A 14,680-nucleotide genomic window follows, 5' to 3' on the forward strand; every position below is an offset into this window, starting at 1 on the left:
CATTATTCTATGGCAGTGACTCCCATCCTAGTTTGATATAGTGGTGCAATCTTAGTGTGGCATCAAAATCAGCAACTTACATGCTTAAGTGGAAATTAGATGTGTTTGTGTCCTTGCTGCTATATATGCTTCTACTTCTCTGTAGTTGCATGATTAGCCACCTGTAAATTTGTGTCCAATTAATGAAAGAGCTCCCATTGCCCGGTATGATCTCAGTAGCAGTGGTGTGGTGTGATTTCTGCAGCTGGCTGGCCTAGGCAAGTTTTCGAGCTTGGTATATTCTTTAGGATCAGTTACATTGAAAGAAAGGTCATGTAGTTAGAGCTGGTTCAAGGCATCTTTGTTTACACGTGAAGCTGAAAATTGAGCAGAAAAGTAGCTGCTAATCCATGCAGGGACGCCTTTCAATCTATTCATCTTGAATTCTGTTTATGCTGAAGAAAAGACAGTGAGTAGAAGTGTGACAATACAGGAGATTAAATGAAAATTACAACTTAACCAATTGAAGGGAACCTGTGCAAATTACAACTTAAATCAGAAGAAGGGAACCTGTTTAGGCTCCACAATTGTGACTGGACATATCACATTTTCTAGGGAAAATACTTGGCACTCGCATTAAATCAATGGGGGTGAATGAATAGAAGTATTATGACTGGTTGGAGGAAAGTGCAAAAGTAGAAAAATTGGGAGTTTAAGCTTAACTGGGATCTTAGTACAAAGATGGTTTGCTCCTGGGTGAAATGCTTTTTATCTGATGCATGTTAGCTGTTGAAGTTGTTTGAGTTCAATGGTTGTTTTCTCCTTTGTGTTGTGTATTTTAGCAATTATTCCGCGTTGTCCATAGAAGTTACTGTATTGCCGTTTATTTTACTTGTCATTGTCAATTTTTTTACACAGTTGAAGATTGATTGATGTTTAACCCTTAACCATAAGTCTTCTGTCTCAATTCAATTTCAGATTTTGGAGGATAGAGATGAAAGAAGAAGAACGACTTGTGTATTTAGGTTTAAAACTTTTCTTGTGTTGAGCCCCTGGTGTTTGGATAATCATAAAAAAACCCACAAAATCTTTTATGATTTCTATTTGCACCCTTCCATTTCAACAAATGAATCTTGATTTCGTCCTAGATTAATCCTCTTATAGAATTGTAGAGGACTTGTTAATGTGCGCTAATCGAACGTGAAAATTATTGTTATGTTTTATTTAAAAATTCTTCTCAAGTACTTTACCTTGATTTACCATCTATTGGGTTTGCTAGCTAGGAAATTGAAATCACTCTCTGTAAATTACCGTATGTATCTTTTATGTTGTTTCATCTTATATGTAACTAAAATGATCATGACCTCATTCAATTTTTCAAGTTTTTAATTTCGATTCAAAAGAAGTTGAACCTATTGATCCTTGAAACGATAGGCTTTTCATTAACTTACATCAACCAACTTATACGAAATGAGCAAAGGCTCAATGTCACTTTGCAATTCATGCATTTCGCATGACTAATTGGGATAAACCCATTCGTCATCATGTCGGTTGCTCAATGCTTGAGCTGCTACTTCAAAACAATTATCATTCTTTTCTATTTTTTGTTGCGAAAAAGAGTACATGCAAAACAATTTACTCATAGCTTGAATGTCCTTAATGATTGTATCCATCCAGTCATTTCTGACCACTTGGGCATGCTGCAGTTGCATCAGCTTCATATTTGGTTTTTCTATCTCTATGGCCGTCCATCTTTTGCTCCAAAGCATTGGCAGGAGTAAGCTTGACTGCATCTGCATCCTGCACAAGTTGGCATTCCCTCATCCTCGCTTTCATAGCCCATTTCATGATCATCTGCTATTATACCGTAGCCTGAGCTGTTGCTCATTTTGTCTCTTCTAGCCACGACTTTACGCAGTTGCGAACTCTTGAACTACAAACGAGTCGAATTGAGTCGAGATTTGGCCTAATCGAGTCGAGTCTCAATTTGGTTTGATGAAACTCGAACTCGAGATCGAGTTCGATGAGCTATCAATGTAAACCTCGAGTTTAAAAAAAATAATTATTTTATTCTTAAAAAATAAATAAAATAATAGTTTTTCTTAACAAATAATAAAATATTATGGATATATATATGTAATTTTACTATTAAAAAAAATATATAATTGAGTCGAGTCGCGAGCTCATGAGTTGAGTATCTTTGAGGTCGAATTTGATTTGGCCAACTCGAGCTCGACTTAAATTCGATGTTGACCGAACTCGAGTTGAGCTGCTCGGGACTAGATCGATTCGTTTGCAGCACTATTTCAAACTTTGGTTATTCTCCTCTACTGGTGGTCTTTGCTGCGGTATGATTGTTTCTTCTGTGCTCCTATTCCTGGTTTATTCCTGTGATTCATCCCATTCCATCCACTCACTGCAAGTCTTGTTGATGATGTCATTTGGTTCTTTTTCTTTCGCATTAAATATTCTGTCATTCCTTGCCTTCCAAATTTGCCAAAGCACGTTCACTGTTACCGAATCCCTAATTTTTGAGTTGAGCCGAATCACTACTATTTGACTCAAGTTTCAAGCGCAACGGATCTTTTGTCCCACACCCTATGCCACACTCTGTCCCATTTTTTATTATATTGCTATTTCTCCAGTATAAACATCATGTTTTAGTTCTTTTTTGTTTTCTAAAGATCCAATAACTATTAATTGAGAAATACACAAAATTTATCAAACTAAAAATATCAAAATGCATAAAAAATGAGATTTTTTATGTATTTTCTGTTGTATTTTTTAATTTTCTATTATATATTGCTTTTTTGAAGCTGTTGTCAATACACAAAATTTATCAAACTCAAAATATCAAAATGCATAAAAAAATGAGATTTTTTAATGTATTTTCTGTTGTATTTTTTAATTTTCTATTATATATTACTTTTTTGAAACTGTTGTATTTATTTTTTATTCAATTAATAGTTATTGGATCTTTAGGAAACAAAAAAGAACTAAAATATGATGTTTATGCAGGAGAAATAGCAATATAATAAAAATGGGATAGAAAGTGGCACAGAATACGGGACAGAAGATCCGTTGCGAGTTTCAAGAAACTATTTCACTTTGTTCCCAACATTGAATCTCAATGTGGGCTACCAATATGTGGCTGGGTTGGGCCAAGGCTTTGACCTTGACCCTAGTTGGCTTTTCCGATGACAGCCCTTCGCTGACAGCTGTCCTTCATGGACGATTAGCTGAAAAAGCTAGAAGCGAGAGTAATGGACAACTAAATCTCACCACCCCATCCATTATGGATGGAGTAGCTCATTTGGGCTGGGAAAAAAAAGGAATCACAAGGGTTGATCCAATTGTTAGAAAAGGATTCTTCAAATTATATTTGCTGTTGTCAGATTCAAGATTTGAATCATAGATACGAGAGTTTAGGATGAAAAGAGAGCGACGAAGAGTGGGACGTAAAAAAATAATGATAAAAATCAAGTTTTCCACCGCAAATACGCATGACTTTGATTCCCTTATCTACCTATTATATCTAGGAAATTCCTGATTTAAGGTACATATGACTTATATGACCAAACAAATTAAATCATGTAACCACTTTCTTAATTTTAGAAATTCTTATATTTATATTTATCTTTTTAAATAGGTTGTGATTTTTAATTGCCTTTTGTGGGTAAACTCTTATATATATATATATATATATATATATATATATATATATGTATGTATGTATGTATGTTTGTATGTATTAAAGGTCATGATTTTTTTTTAAAAAATTTTCTCAATTAAAAATGAATAAAACTCAAGAAATCGTTACGGTTAAAGAAGTATGCTTTTGATCTACAACCAACAGCTACTTATCTTGAACCTCTCCTTGCCCGATTCTAAGAAGGTTTAAAGATAAGAACTAATGAAAATTTTCACTTACGGTGTGTTTGATAAAATTGAAATCTGAAAATTAAAGTCTGAAATTTGAAATATAAAGTCTGAATCCATTAAATTATTAAATTGTTAAATATTAAATTTAATACATTTGAGTGTATATCACATTCAATGATAAGTGAATAACTTATCACTTAATTTTGGGAGCAAGTTTCGTTTAGAAAATTCAGTGCCACTGAATTAATTTAGATGTTCAATTTTTTGTTATCAAATAGTCTGAATATGTTAAGATTTGAATTCATTAAATTTAAGTGTCGATTTGGGTTATCAAACAGGGTCTAGTGTCACTTAACTACCCTATCTTTAAATTGTGCTTATAAGGTATTTAATCTTTTTAAATTGATTCATATTATTCCAAAACTCAATTCCAATGGAAACTTACCAAAGACATGAAAATGCCAGAATTACAGCGACTAATTCTCTGAATGACGTCGTTCATGCTCTCCAAAACTCAATGGAGATGAAAACTTATCGAAGACATGAAAAAACCATAATTACAGTAACTAATTCTTTGAATGACGTCATTCGTTCCCTCCAAAACTCAACGGAGATGAAAACTTACTAAAGACGTGAAAATGCTAGAATTATAGTGACTGATTCTTCGAACGACATCGTCTGAGCTTCTTTGCCAATCCTCAAGTCAACAGAGTTGAAGACTTACTATAGACATGGTAGAGGAATGGCAGTAACTATTTTCTTTAATGATGTCGTGTTGGCCCCCCTTAGATTTCACATTTTTGCCTCTCCTTCTGGTAAAATCAGAAACCCTAAAAGTTAAAACTTTTGCAAATTCTTCAATTCCTAGTTTTTTGTGATTTTAATTTTAATTGGCGATCGTGATGAAATTGGATAATAGGGAATAAATAATGTGGATTAATTGTTTCAAAAAAATTGTAGAAATTTTGGTAATTCATCGAGATGATGACAGTGATGGGAAAATAAAGGGTTTTGCTGATTCTGGTAACTAGTGTCAAGTAACTGGTTAGTTTTTTTCCTCCATATCTTTGAACTTGAAATAGTTTATATTTATCGGCAGATATATGGAGTGATTGGGTTTGACATTAAAAATGATTGCAGAAACAATGGTGCTACCTGGAGATGATGATGATGGTAGGGGCATTGCCGATTCCTTAAAGAAGAGTAAAGCCAAATTGCCTGGTTAGTTTTTTTTTTGTTTTCTTTTTGCTCTTCTTTTTTTAGTACATCTTTTTATTTGTGAAAGTAGGCTAAAATGCTTGTATAAGGTTTTTAAATGTTGAATTGCTTGATCATGTTTGCTTTTTAATTTTAGGCGATCACGAATCCTTGTTTTGCTCATTTAATTTGCATGTATTTTGGGTGAGGTTTGAATTTTTAGTTTGATTATGTGGGAAGCTTTGTTCTATTAAGTTTAGCTTGGATGAGGTTTGATTGATCTATTTATATTTTTCCAAATGAGGTTCAAAAGTGGACTTGAATCACAACCTCTAGGTCACAAGTGAAGATGCCAAAAATTTTTGGAGCTAAGTTTTTCTGTCAAGTTGAGAAGTTTAATGTTTTCTTTGTTTCTTCTTTTTTTTTTTGACGAAATGATAGGAGTTTTTATTCATGGTTATCAAAGTATATACAACAAGGACTAAGTCCACTGATATATTAGTAGTGCAACATTGCACTAAGGAGATGAATAAGTTCTCTCCTCTTCCCTAGCAATACTTAGCGCGTAGCTGCTAAGATTTGAGCATAAATCCATACAATTGGTATTGTCTAAACAAAAAGAGCACAATTAAAACAAACTAACTAGACTCAAAATCTCTTCCACCAGAACTGTCGTAGATATGTCTTTGCCTTGGCCTATTTGGAGCTCATTGATCAGTTGTTTGCTATTCATCTTTACCTTAACTCTGCTTCACTGGTATTCCAAAGCTTTACTCAGTGCTATCTTAAGTGCATGTGCTTCATTTTGGATCACTGAATTCAGTTTCCTATCTACTAGCGCCCACTCGAACCTGACTTGATTGGCTCTGGATATTTCCAATCCAATTCCAAGCTGTTCAACATTTGCTTCCTGGGCTGTAGCTATTTTCATTACTAGGCAGTTTGGTTTTTCTCGTTCCTCTTGCCTTCCTGGTTTTACTATGTTTGTTTCTGTTGTGCTACTAGGTCTTATTTTCTTAGCTATACTTTCAAATTCCACCCACTATAGATTGGCCTTTTGAATCATCTTCAGCTCATCCATTTGTTTATCCTCAAATTCTCTATTATTTCTTGCTTTCCAAATTTGCCAGAGAATGTTAACCGTGAGTGCTAAATGGTCCATCCATTTTCTCTTTTTCCTTACTTGTATGATCTCTGCCCACCATCTTATAAAACATGCATTTTGCTGTCTCATTCCATCTCAATGGATTGGGGCGAGTTTCCATATAAACTGAGCTTTGCTGCATTGGAAGAAAATGCATTGGAAGAAAATGTGTTCTACTGTTTCTATTCCTTCTCCACACTCCTTGCATTGTGGATCTCCTTTCTGTATTTTCATGAATATGTTCTCCTTTGTTGGCAGTGTGTTGTTTATGCATCTCCATATGAAAATTTTCAATTTGTGCTTCATATTAAGGTTCTAGAGAGTCTTCCAAAAATTGCTGTTGGACTCATCAACACGTGGTCCCGCAACTTGTTGACCTTGTTGAGTTGCTCTCTCTGCCTCCTGCATCATTTTCTTGTAGCTTGTTTTCGCTAAGTATTGGCCATCTTTGCTATGAATCCAAACTATCTTGTCTTTCCTTCCACACACACTGATAGGCATTCTTAGGATCTTTTCTGCATCCTCCTTAATGAATGTTCTATATATCAGGAGTCTATTCCACATAAAGTTACTAATCAGCTCCTCTACCTGGTTGAGTTTGCAGGCTGCTGGTTTTGGTGTTGTTCACCTTCCTTGCTCTGAATCCTGAATCCATATGTCTTCCCAAATCGGTGTGTTTTTTCCATTGTTCACCAGTTTTCATGTTCCTTTTTTCACCACTTTTCTGACTGTCATTATGCTTTGCTAGAACCACGAAGCATTTTTTGGTGCTTTGCATTGGAATATGGATTCTTTTGGGAAGTATTTAGCCTTTAGTACTCTGCTGACAAGTAGGTTTGGATACTTTAGAATTCTCTAAATTTACTTCCCTAGCATAGCTTGGTTGAAACATTGGAGGTCCTTGAATCCTAATCCACCCCTATTCTTTTCCTTAGTCATTTTTTTCCAAGAGCACTAGTGCAGTTTGTATTTTCCTTGGGCATTCCCCCACCAATAGCTAGCCATCATAGCAGTTATCTCCTTGCAGAGTCTTGTTGAGAGTTTGAAGCAAGACATTGCATATGTGGGCATAGTCATTATCACTGCTTTCAGCATCACCTCTTTCCTAGCAGCACTTAACAACTTGTTTCTCCAGCTATGCAGCTTCTCCTTGACATTGTCTCTGATAAAGCTGAATATCTGGTCCTTTGTTCTTGTGACTACCATTGGTAGACCAAGGTATTTGTCTTGTGAAACTGTTTGAATACCCTCTAGTATTTCACAGATTTTCTTTTTCTGATCATCCTTTGTATTTTTGCTGAATATCATTGATGACTTCTCCAAGTTTATCAATTGTCCTGAGCTATCTTCATACTAGTGCAATATTTCCTTGAGCTGTTGAGCATTGCTTTCATTAGCTTTACAAAATACCAGTGTGTCATAAGCAAAGAACAAGTGAGTTATGGCTGACCCTTGTCTGCTGATCTTTAATCCAGAAATTTCCTTTCTTGCTGCTATTTTCTTTATTAGACTTGAGAATCCTTCAGAGCATATTAGAAACAGGTAAGGTGACCGGGGTCGCTTTGCCTTATCCCTTTGTCTGGGGTGATATACTCATTTGTCTCCTCATTGATATTGAAAGAGTAGCTCACTGTTTTGATGCATTTCATTATTAGCTCAACCCATTTTTTGCAGAATCCCATCTTATCCACCATAGCTTTTAGAAAGCCCCATTCTACTCTATCGTAGGCTTTAGACATATCCAGTTTTACTGCCATAAAGTCTTTTTCCTTGCCTTTTGTTTTTGAGAAAATGGACACACTAATGGGAGATGATGATGTTGTCTAGAATTTGCCTATTAGGAACAAACGCTGACTGATTTTTGCTAATACATACATCCATCACTTCTTTCATTTTATTGGCCAGAATTTTTGAAATGGCCTTATAAATCACGTTACAAAGACTTATGGGTCTATAGTGCTTGAGGTCCAAGGGGTTATTGATTTTAGGGATTAAGGATATGACTGTTGGTTCATGGCTCTGAGCATGCGACCTGAATGAAAGAAGCTATTGATAGCACTAGTCACATCTTGTTTCACAACATTTCGGAATTTTTTTTTAAAAAAAGAGGGGACATGCCATTAGGTTCAAGGGCCTTGTGAGGATTCATAGTGAAAATTGCCTCTTTGATCTCATATTCCTCAACTAGTTTAATTGGATTGTCATTCATTTGTGCAGTGATTGTTACTGATGTTTCCTCTAAGATATCAGTTTAATTAGTATGGCTAGAGGAAGTAAACAATCTTTCGTAGTACTTAGTAACTTTCTTTCCAATTTCCCCTTCATTTTTAGTCTAAGATCCATTATCCCTCTACAACTTCTGAATTTTTTTTCTCTTCCTTCTTCCTTTCACCACAGCAGCCATGTTGTTCTAGCTTTTTGACTCCAAAATAGTTCATCTTTACTGTATGCTTCTTTAAGCTGCAATTTCAGGCCTCTCACTTTGTTTCTCATATCCTTTTCTTCTATGTTCCTGTATCATTCAATCTGCTCTTTGAACTCTATACATCCTTGATCCTTCCTTTTCCTTCTACCAGGCCTTTGTGATCACTTCTTTCACCCCTTATTTCTTTGTCCATCTCTTAGCAAAAATTTTTTTTCCTTTTTCTTTCAGTAGGCATTGTGTCCAAAAGAAGTATGGAATGGTCTGATGCAAAAGTGTCTTTATGACTGCATTTAGAATTATCAAACATCATGGCCCACTTTATATTGCTCAACCCTCTATCTAATCTCTGCTTAACTTTCCCTACTTCCCAGTTATTCCTCTATGTCAAGGGGTTTCCTTCATACCCCACGTCCACCATCTGGTTCTCTTCAATAAATTGGTTGAAGTTTTTGAAAGTTCATTCTTCTCTTCTTCTTTCTCTTTATTTCTCCTTCTTTGAGCATATATCATTGAAGTCCCCCATAATTATCCATTTGTCTTTCCACAGTCTTTTTCTTTCCTTAATAACTTTTCACTGTTTCTTCCTAATCTGGTCCTCACAACTTGCATATATACTTATAAACCACCACTCATACTTGGTTTCTGGAACATTTACTAGTGCCTCTATAGTGAAAGTAGATTGGTATATTCTCTTTCTTCTAAAACAAGGCCATTCCCTCAACCTTCTTCATTGCTTCAGTCACATAACACTCATCAAAGTGAAGTATCCTCATGACTTTCTCTATGTACTTCACCTTGTTTTTAGTCTCACTGAAAAAGATTATATCAGGGGAGAGGAGATTATTCATCTCCTTCAAGTGGGGAATTGTCAAGGGGTTTCCTGCACCATGACAATTGCACACTAGAGCTCTCATTGGAGATTGGGGGCCCAATTTGGGATGGCGCCTTCTCCCTCCTGCATAGTTATCTCCTGATCTATCTTACTATCTCATCTATTTTCTTTTGTAGTTGCTCCTCATCTTCTGCTTCTTCCATATCCTCATCTCTTATATGTATGTGTCTCTTCCCTTGAATTATCACCTTATTCTCCTGAATTTCTTTCAAAGGCTGCCTATTTCTGTTCATTGTCTGTGGTAGCTTTCTAAATTTCTTCCCTCCTTTGTGATTATTGATCTTTTCCTTTTCCATTTCATCTATATGGAGGACTCTTTTTTTTTCCTCATTCTCCTTACCTATACTCCTCACTTCCTTGTCTGACAATTCAGTCCATTGCAACTCCTTATTCTCTTCCTTTCTTACACTGCTCTCAGAAGATTTTTCACCTCCTTCAAGTGGAAAATTGTCAAGGAGCTCTCTGCACCTTGACAATTCCACACTAGAGTTCTCATTGGGGATTGGGGGCCCAATTTGGGATGACCCCTTCTCCTTCCTGCATAGTTATCTCCTAATCTATCTTACTACCTCATCTACTTTTCTTTTGTGGCAGCTTCTCATCTTCTACTTCTTTCATATCCTCATCTCTTATATGTATGTTTCTCTTCCCTTGAATTATCACCTTATTCTCCTGAATTTCCTTCAAAGGCTGCCTATTTCTCTTCAATGTCTGTGGCAGCTTTCTAAATTTCTTCCCTCCTTTGTGATTATTGATCTTTTCCTTTTCCATTTCATCTGTTTTCATCTGTATGAAGGACTCTTTTTTTCCTCATTCTCCTTAACTATACTTCTCACTTCCTTGTCTGATAATTCAGTTCATTGCAACTCCTTATTCTTTTCCTTCCTTACACTGCTCTCATTTTGTATCTTCCATTCTTGTCCCTTACTCATCTCCGCTGTGTTTTCTCCTTTTTTCAGAATTGGTAGCCTTTCAAAGGCAACCTTGTCCTTTATTGTTCTCTATTGCTTGTCCATTCCTCCTCTTAGTCCTTTATCTTGACATCTTGCTGTAGTATGCTGTAAGTCCTTCCCGACTTCTGTATCAGTTACCTTTTTTTCATTCTTCTAGTTATTGTCCCTCTCCTAACATTTCCCTTTTTCTACAGCTTTTTTGACCAATTCCCCATTCTTAAACCCCCAGTGTTGCGTATTTGGGTTCCATATAGTATGACTAATTTCCTCCTGTGGTACACTTCTGTTTCCTTGTACTCTCATCCAAGGTCCAAACTGATTTTGGTTTTGTTATCTGCTTATAGTAATATTTGCCTTACGATTTCTCTTACTATGACCAATAACTCCATACTTGTAACAAAAGTTTGGGCATTTTTCATATCTGAAGCTTGCCCATTTAATATTTTCAAGCACCTGCACTGTGGTCCCTCTCAGCAAAGGCTAGCTTATTTCAGCTGTTACCAGTAACTTCAAGTGTTTCCCCTTTTTGCCTCCTATTTGAGGAATTATAACGTCCCTAACTTCATCAAACACTGCTCCTATCTTTCTGCCTGCAGACTCTGAAATCCAGTGAAGAGGGAGATTCCACACTTAAACCCATAATGGAGCTAGATTAAATGCTTCTTCATCATCTTCTATTCCTTCGTACCATTCTCTCAACACCAACATCTGATTGTCCATTATCCAGGGTCCTCCTTCCAGGATTTTTTCTTTGTTTTCTCTATCTAGAGTTAAGAACTGGAATATATTAGGTCAAAGTTCTAAAACTCTCAAATCTTTTGGGAAGTTCCAAGCTGAGGTGACAATATTTTTTATCCCTGTGTAGTTTATAACCTTTTTCCCTTGAATCTTCCTAACAATATTTTCTTGACATTCCAGTATTCCTGCATCCATATCACCCAGATCCAGCTTTGTTTTACCCCTTTCCTTATTGGATAGTGCAAACTTATGCATTATTTCCCAAGTTCCTCAGCCATACTAATACTAATGATCTAATAGCTAAATTTCAGACCTCTACAAACAAACAACTCTCTAATCCTCCCAAGAGTGAGTTCGACTAAGAAGCAGTCTTAACTCCTAAGAGTTTTCTAAAGCAACACAAGTCAAGGAAGTCTAAGCAGAACCAGAGCATAAAATGACAACCTAATGAATGTTAAAGACGGAAGGTAGAGAAAAGCAAGTTAAAATAAAAGCTTTATAGCAGTAAACCACCTGTCTTTAGCCGATCAGAGCATTTGGGTCTTCCTCTGTGGTTATTCAGGTTTACCTCATCTACTCCTTTTCCTGTTTGTTTATCCTTTGTTGTTAGTGGCTCGCTATCACTTTTGCTGCTGTTTCTTTTACCTAAGGAAGTTTACTACGATAACTAAAGCATCGCATTTATGCTGATTCCATTAAGGAGGACAACAATGTAGATTGTTTCTTCACTTTTGTTGAATTTTGAGTTGAGTTTTGGGTTGGGATAGGTTCAAAAGTTTGTGGCTTCCACAATGGGGGGAAAGCTCTTATCCCAAGAGAGAGAGAGAGAGAGACAGAAAAGCCTCTACTAGTGAGAGGATCGTGTACCAAAAGATACATTCTTTTCTTTGTTTCTTCTTTTGAGTTTGGTTTGCCTTTACACAGAGTATTTTGCTAGACTAACTTTAAAAGGGTCCAAATTGTAATTTTTACAAGTAGTGGTTGTCATTGTAATGATGGATATGGTCACCGATATGTAAAGATGAATGTGAATGAGGAATGAATCTGAAGCATTTATTTGTTTTTCCATTCTTTTCCCTTTTTGTTGGAAATTATTGAAAGAGAATTTAATTATTTCTGTGTTCTGTTCCAAAACATTTCTTGGAAATACATGTTGTGTTGCTGAACAGGTAGATATTTGCCATTCATGATCTCAATTAAATTGCCAAAAAGAGAGTTCCAAGAGCAAGGATACATTTTGGGCTTGCCTATGTCCTTTTTTCATTGTATAATGCTGAACAGTAGATGCTTTTCTTGCCACAAGTTACATGCTGGCTTCGATTTGATCTGGTTACATTTTGTTCACGAAGAGTTCACCAAGAATTGTAATGCATAGATATCGTAGTTGTTCTTTATAAAGCATGCTGGCAAGTGCATTAGCTTCAACATGAAAATTCGCTCATACATGATACTATATGGAGCTGCCCTACATTTTGATGTGTAAGGTTTTAAAAGAACCAATCAGCAGGCTTTTTCCTCATGTCATCACTTTTAGTTTGAAAATGACATGTTAACCCTAGTACTATTAGCAAATAAGTATTCAAATTGTCTTATTTGAAAGTTTCAAATTTATGTTCCATTAAGCTGTTCTTATGCACAATAAACATCATATTCTGTGCTTCTTTAATGTGACTAAGATGCCATAAAACAAAACAACAAGAACTAACAGTGTGACTTTCAAGAAAAATGAAATTGCACTTGACATCTGTAGAAATAAGGGTGCATTAAAAATCTGATTGCAAATTTAATCAGGAATAGAAGAGGTGATTAAACCAACAATTGTGTATTCAGCAGATTAAGTGATAGTAAGGGGTGCATTGAATCTGTTTTGACCATTTGCTGCTCTGGTGCTTGTTTAAATGAGGATAGATCTTCTGTTTGATCTAGTTTTAATGATTTGATATTAATTAAGCATTCTTTGACCTATGTTTATGTGCCTATTGTTAGTAACATACCATAAGAGTAGATTATACGTTTTTTTTTATCCTTTCTTATCGACAAATTTTGTTGGACTTTTGGGCTAGAAAGTAGAAGGGGTAAATATCATGTTTCAAAGGTGTCCGGTGTTTTGTCACCATCCAAGGCCCAAAGTAGTCTTAAAAATGCAAATGTATGGGGTCCAAGTTTGGATATGGATCCTAGTGTTTTTTTTTTTTTAATCATGGCTTATGGTTACAACTATTGGATTTCGTCTATGGTAGATCTAGGGGTGCAAACGAATTGAACCGCTCGCGAGCGGCTCGATTCAAGCTCGAGCTGGTCGAGCCAGAGTCGAGCTCGAGCTCGAGCTCAAAACATTAAGCTCGTTAGCTCGCGAGCCGGCTCGCGAACTCGAGTATATATATTTATTTATTTTTTTTAATTTTTATTTTTAATAGTAAAATTACATAAATATCCTTAATATTTTATTATTTATTAAGAAAAAATATTATTTTATTTATTTTTTAAAAAATAAAATAATTAATTTTTATTTTTTTGAGCTTGAGCTTGAAAATTACCAGTTCGTCGAGCTCGAGCTAGAATTCGAGTTCGATGAAATTAAGTCAAGAGTCGACTCGATAAGGCCAAAGTTCGACTCGGCTCGACTCGTTTGCAGCCCTAGGTAGATCCTTATCCCTGAAATGAGAAAACCCTTTTATTCATTTTAAGTTCGTAATGCCAATCTATCCATGTACTTTCTCATTTCAACCAGCAATTGCTGCCGTTCCTTCACTTTCCTATTGCTCTTTGAAATTCATCACTCGTCTGAACTCAAACAAGGTATCAGGCATGCAGGTTTATCTTTCTGTCTCGCTCTCTCTGACGCACACACACAGGTATTTGCCCATGTGAACTACTGTCTTACCTTTTGAGTCCTTGAAAGAGATGAGTTTGAACATATCTAGAACCATTATAAACCCTATAATCCCAAATTTGTATACTATTGTATAGAAAAGTATGAGCATGTCAAAAAATTCATTGGATCTATTAGCATGCCAAAGATTTAAGATATAAAATATCAATATACTTATGTGAATAGGTGGTATATGCATGAACCAAATTAAATTGGGTTTTTTTTTTGTTAATTTAAGGTCATAGTTATATTGTAAAAATCACAAGGAGTGTTTTGGTATAAATTTTATAAATTTTGGTGAAGATTTTAGTGATGTTTAAAAATAAAACCGTGGCTGCATTTTGCCATTTTGACCCCTTTTCGTGCATTTTTGTGAAAAACCAAGCCCGAAAAGGGACTCTACGCAAAAAATCGAGTGGGGAAGTGTATTTTGATGAGTTTTTATGACCGAAGAGATCGCCGGCGATCAGTGACGGCAGCAACGATGTCTGCCATGGACGTCGGCAACCTGAACTTCAGTCCACCTAAGAAGAAGAAGAAGAAGAGGGAAGAAGGAAAAAAAAAGAGAGAGAAAGAAAAAGGAAGAAAAAAAGAAAAA

The 14,680-nt window shown here is 35.7% G+C and overlaps 1 protein-coding gene across 1 annotated transcript; it reads right to left on the minus strand.

The window, feature by feature from the left end:
- Positions 1–7,156: 7,156 nt before the first annotated feature.
- LOC140005637 (uncharacterized) lies at positions 7,157–7,510 on the minus strand. The gene has a single exon (XM_072046656.1). It carries the CDS (start codon positions 7,508–7,510, stop codon positions 7,157–7,159), a length of 354 nt encoding a protein of 117 aa, XP_071902757.1.
- Between the last annotated feature and the right edge of the window lie 7,170 nt (positions 7,511–14,680).

Source organism: Coffea arabica, chromosome 1c, assembly GCF_036785885.1.
Source record: "Coffea arabica cultivar ET-39 chromosome 1c, Coffea Arabica ET-39 HiFi, whole genome shotgun sequence".
NCBI classification, from domain to species: domain Eukaryota; kingdom Viridiplantae; phylum Streptophyta; class Magnoliopsida; order Gentianales; family Rubiaceae; genus Coffea; species Coffea arabica.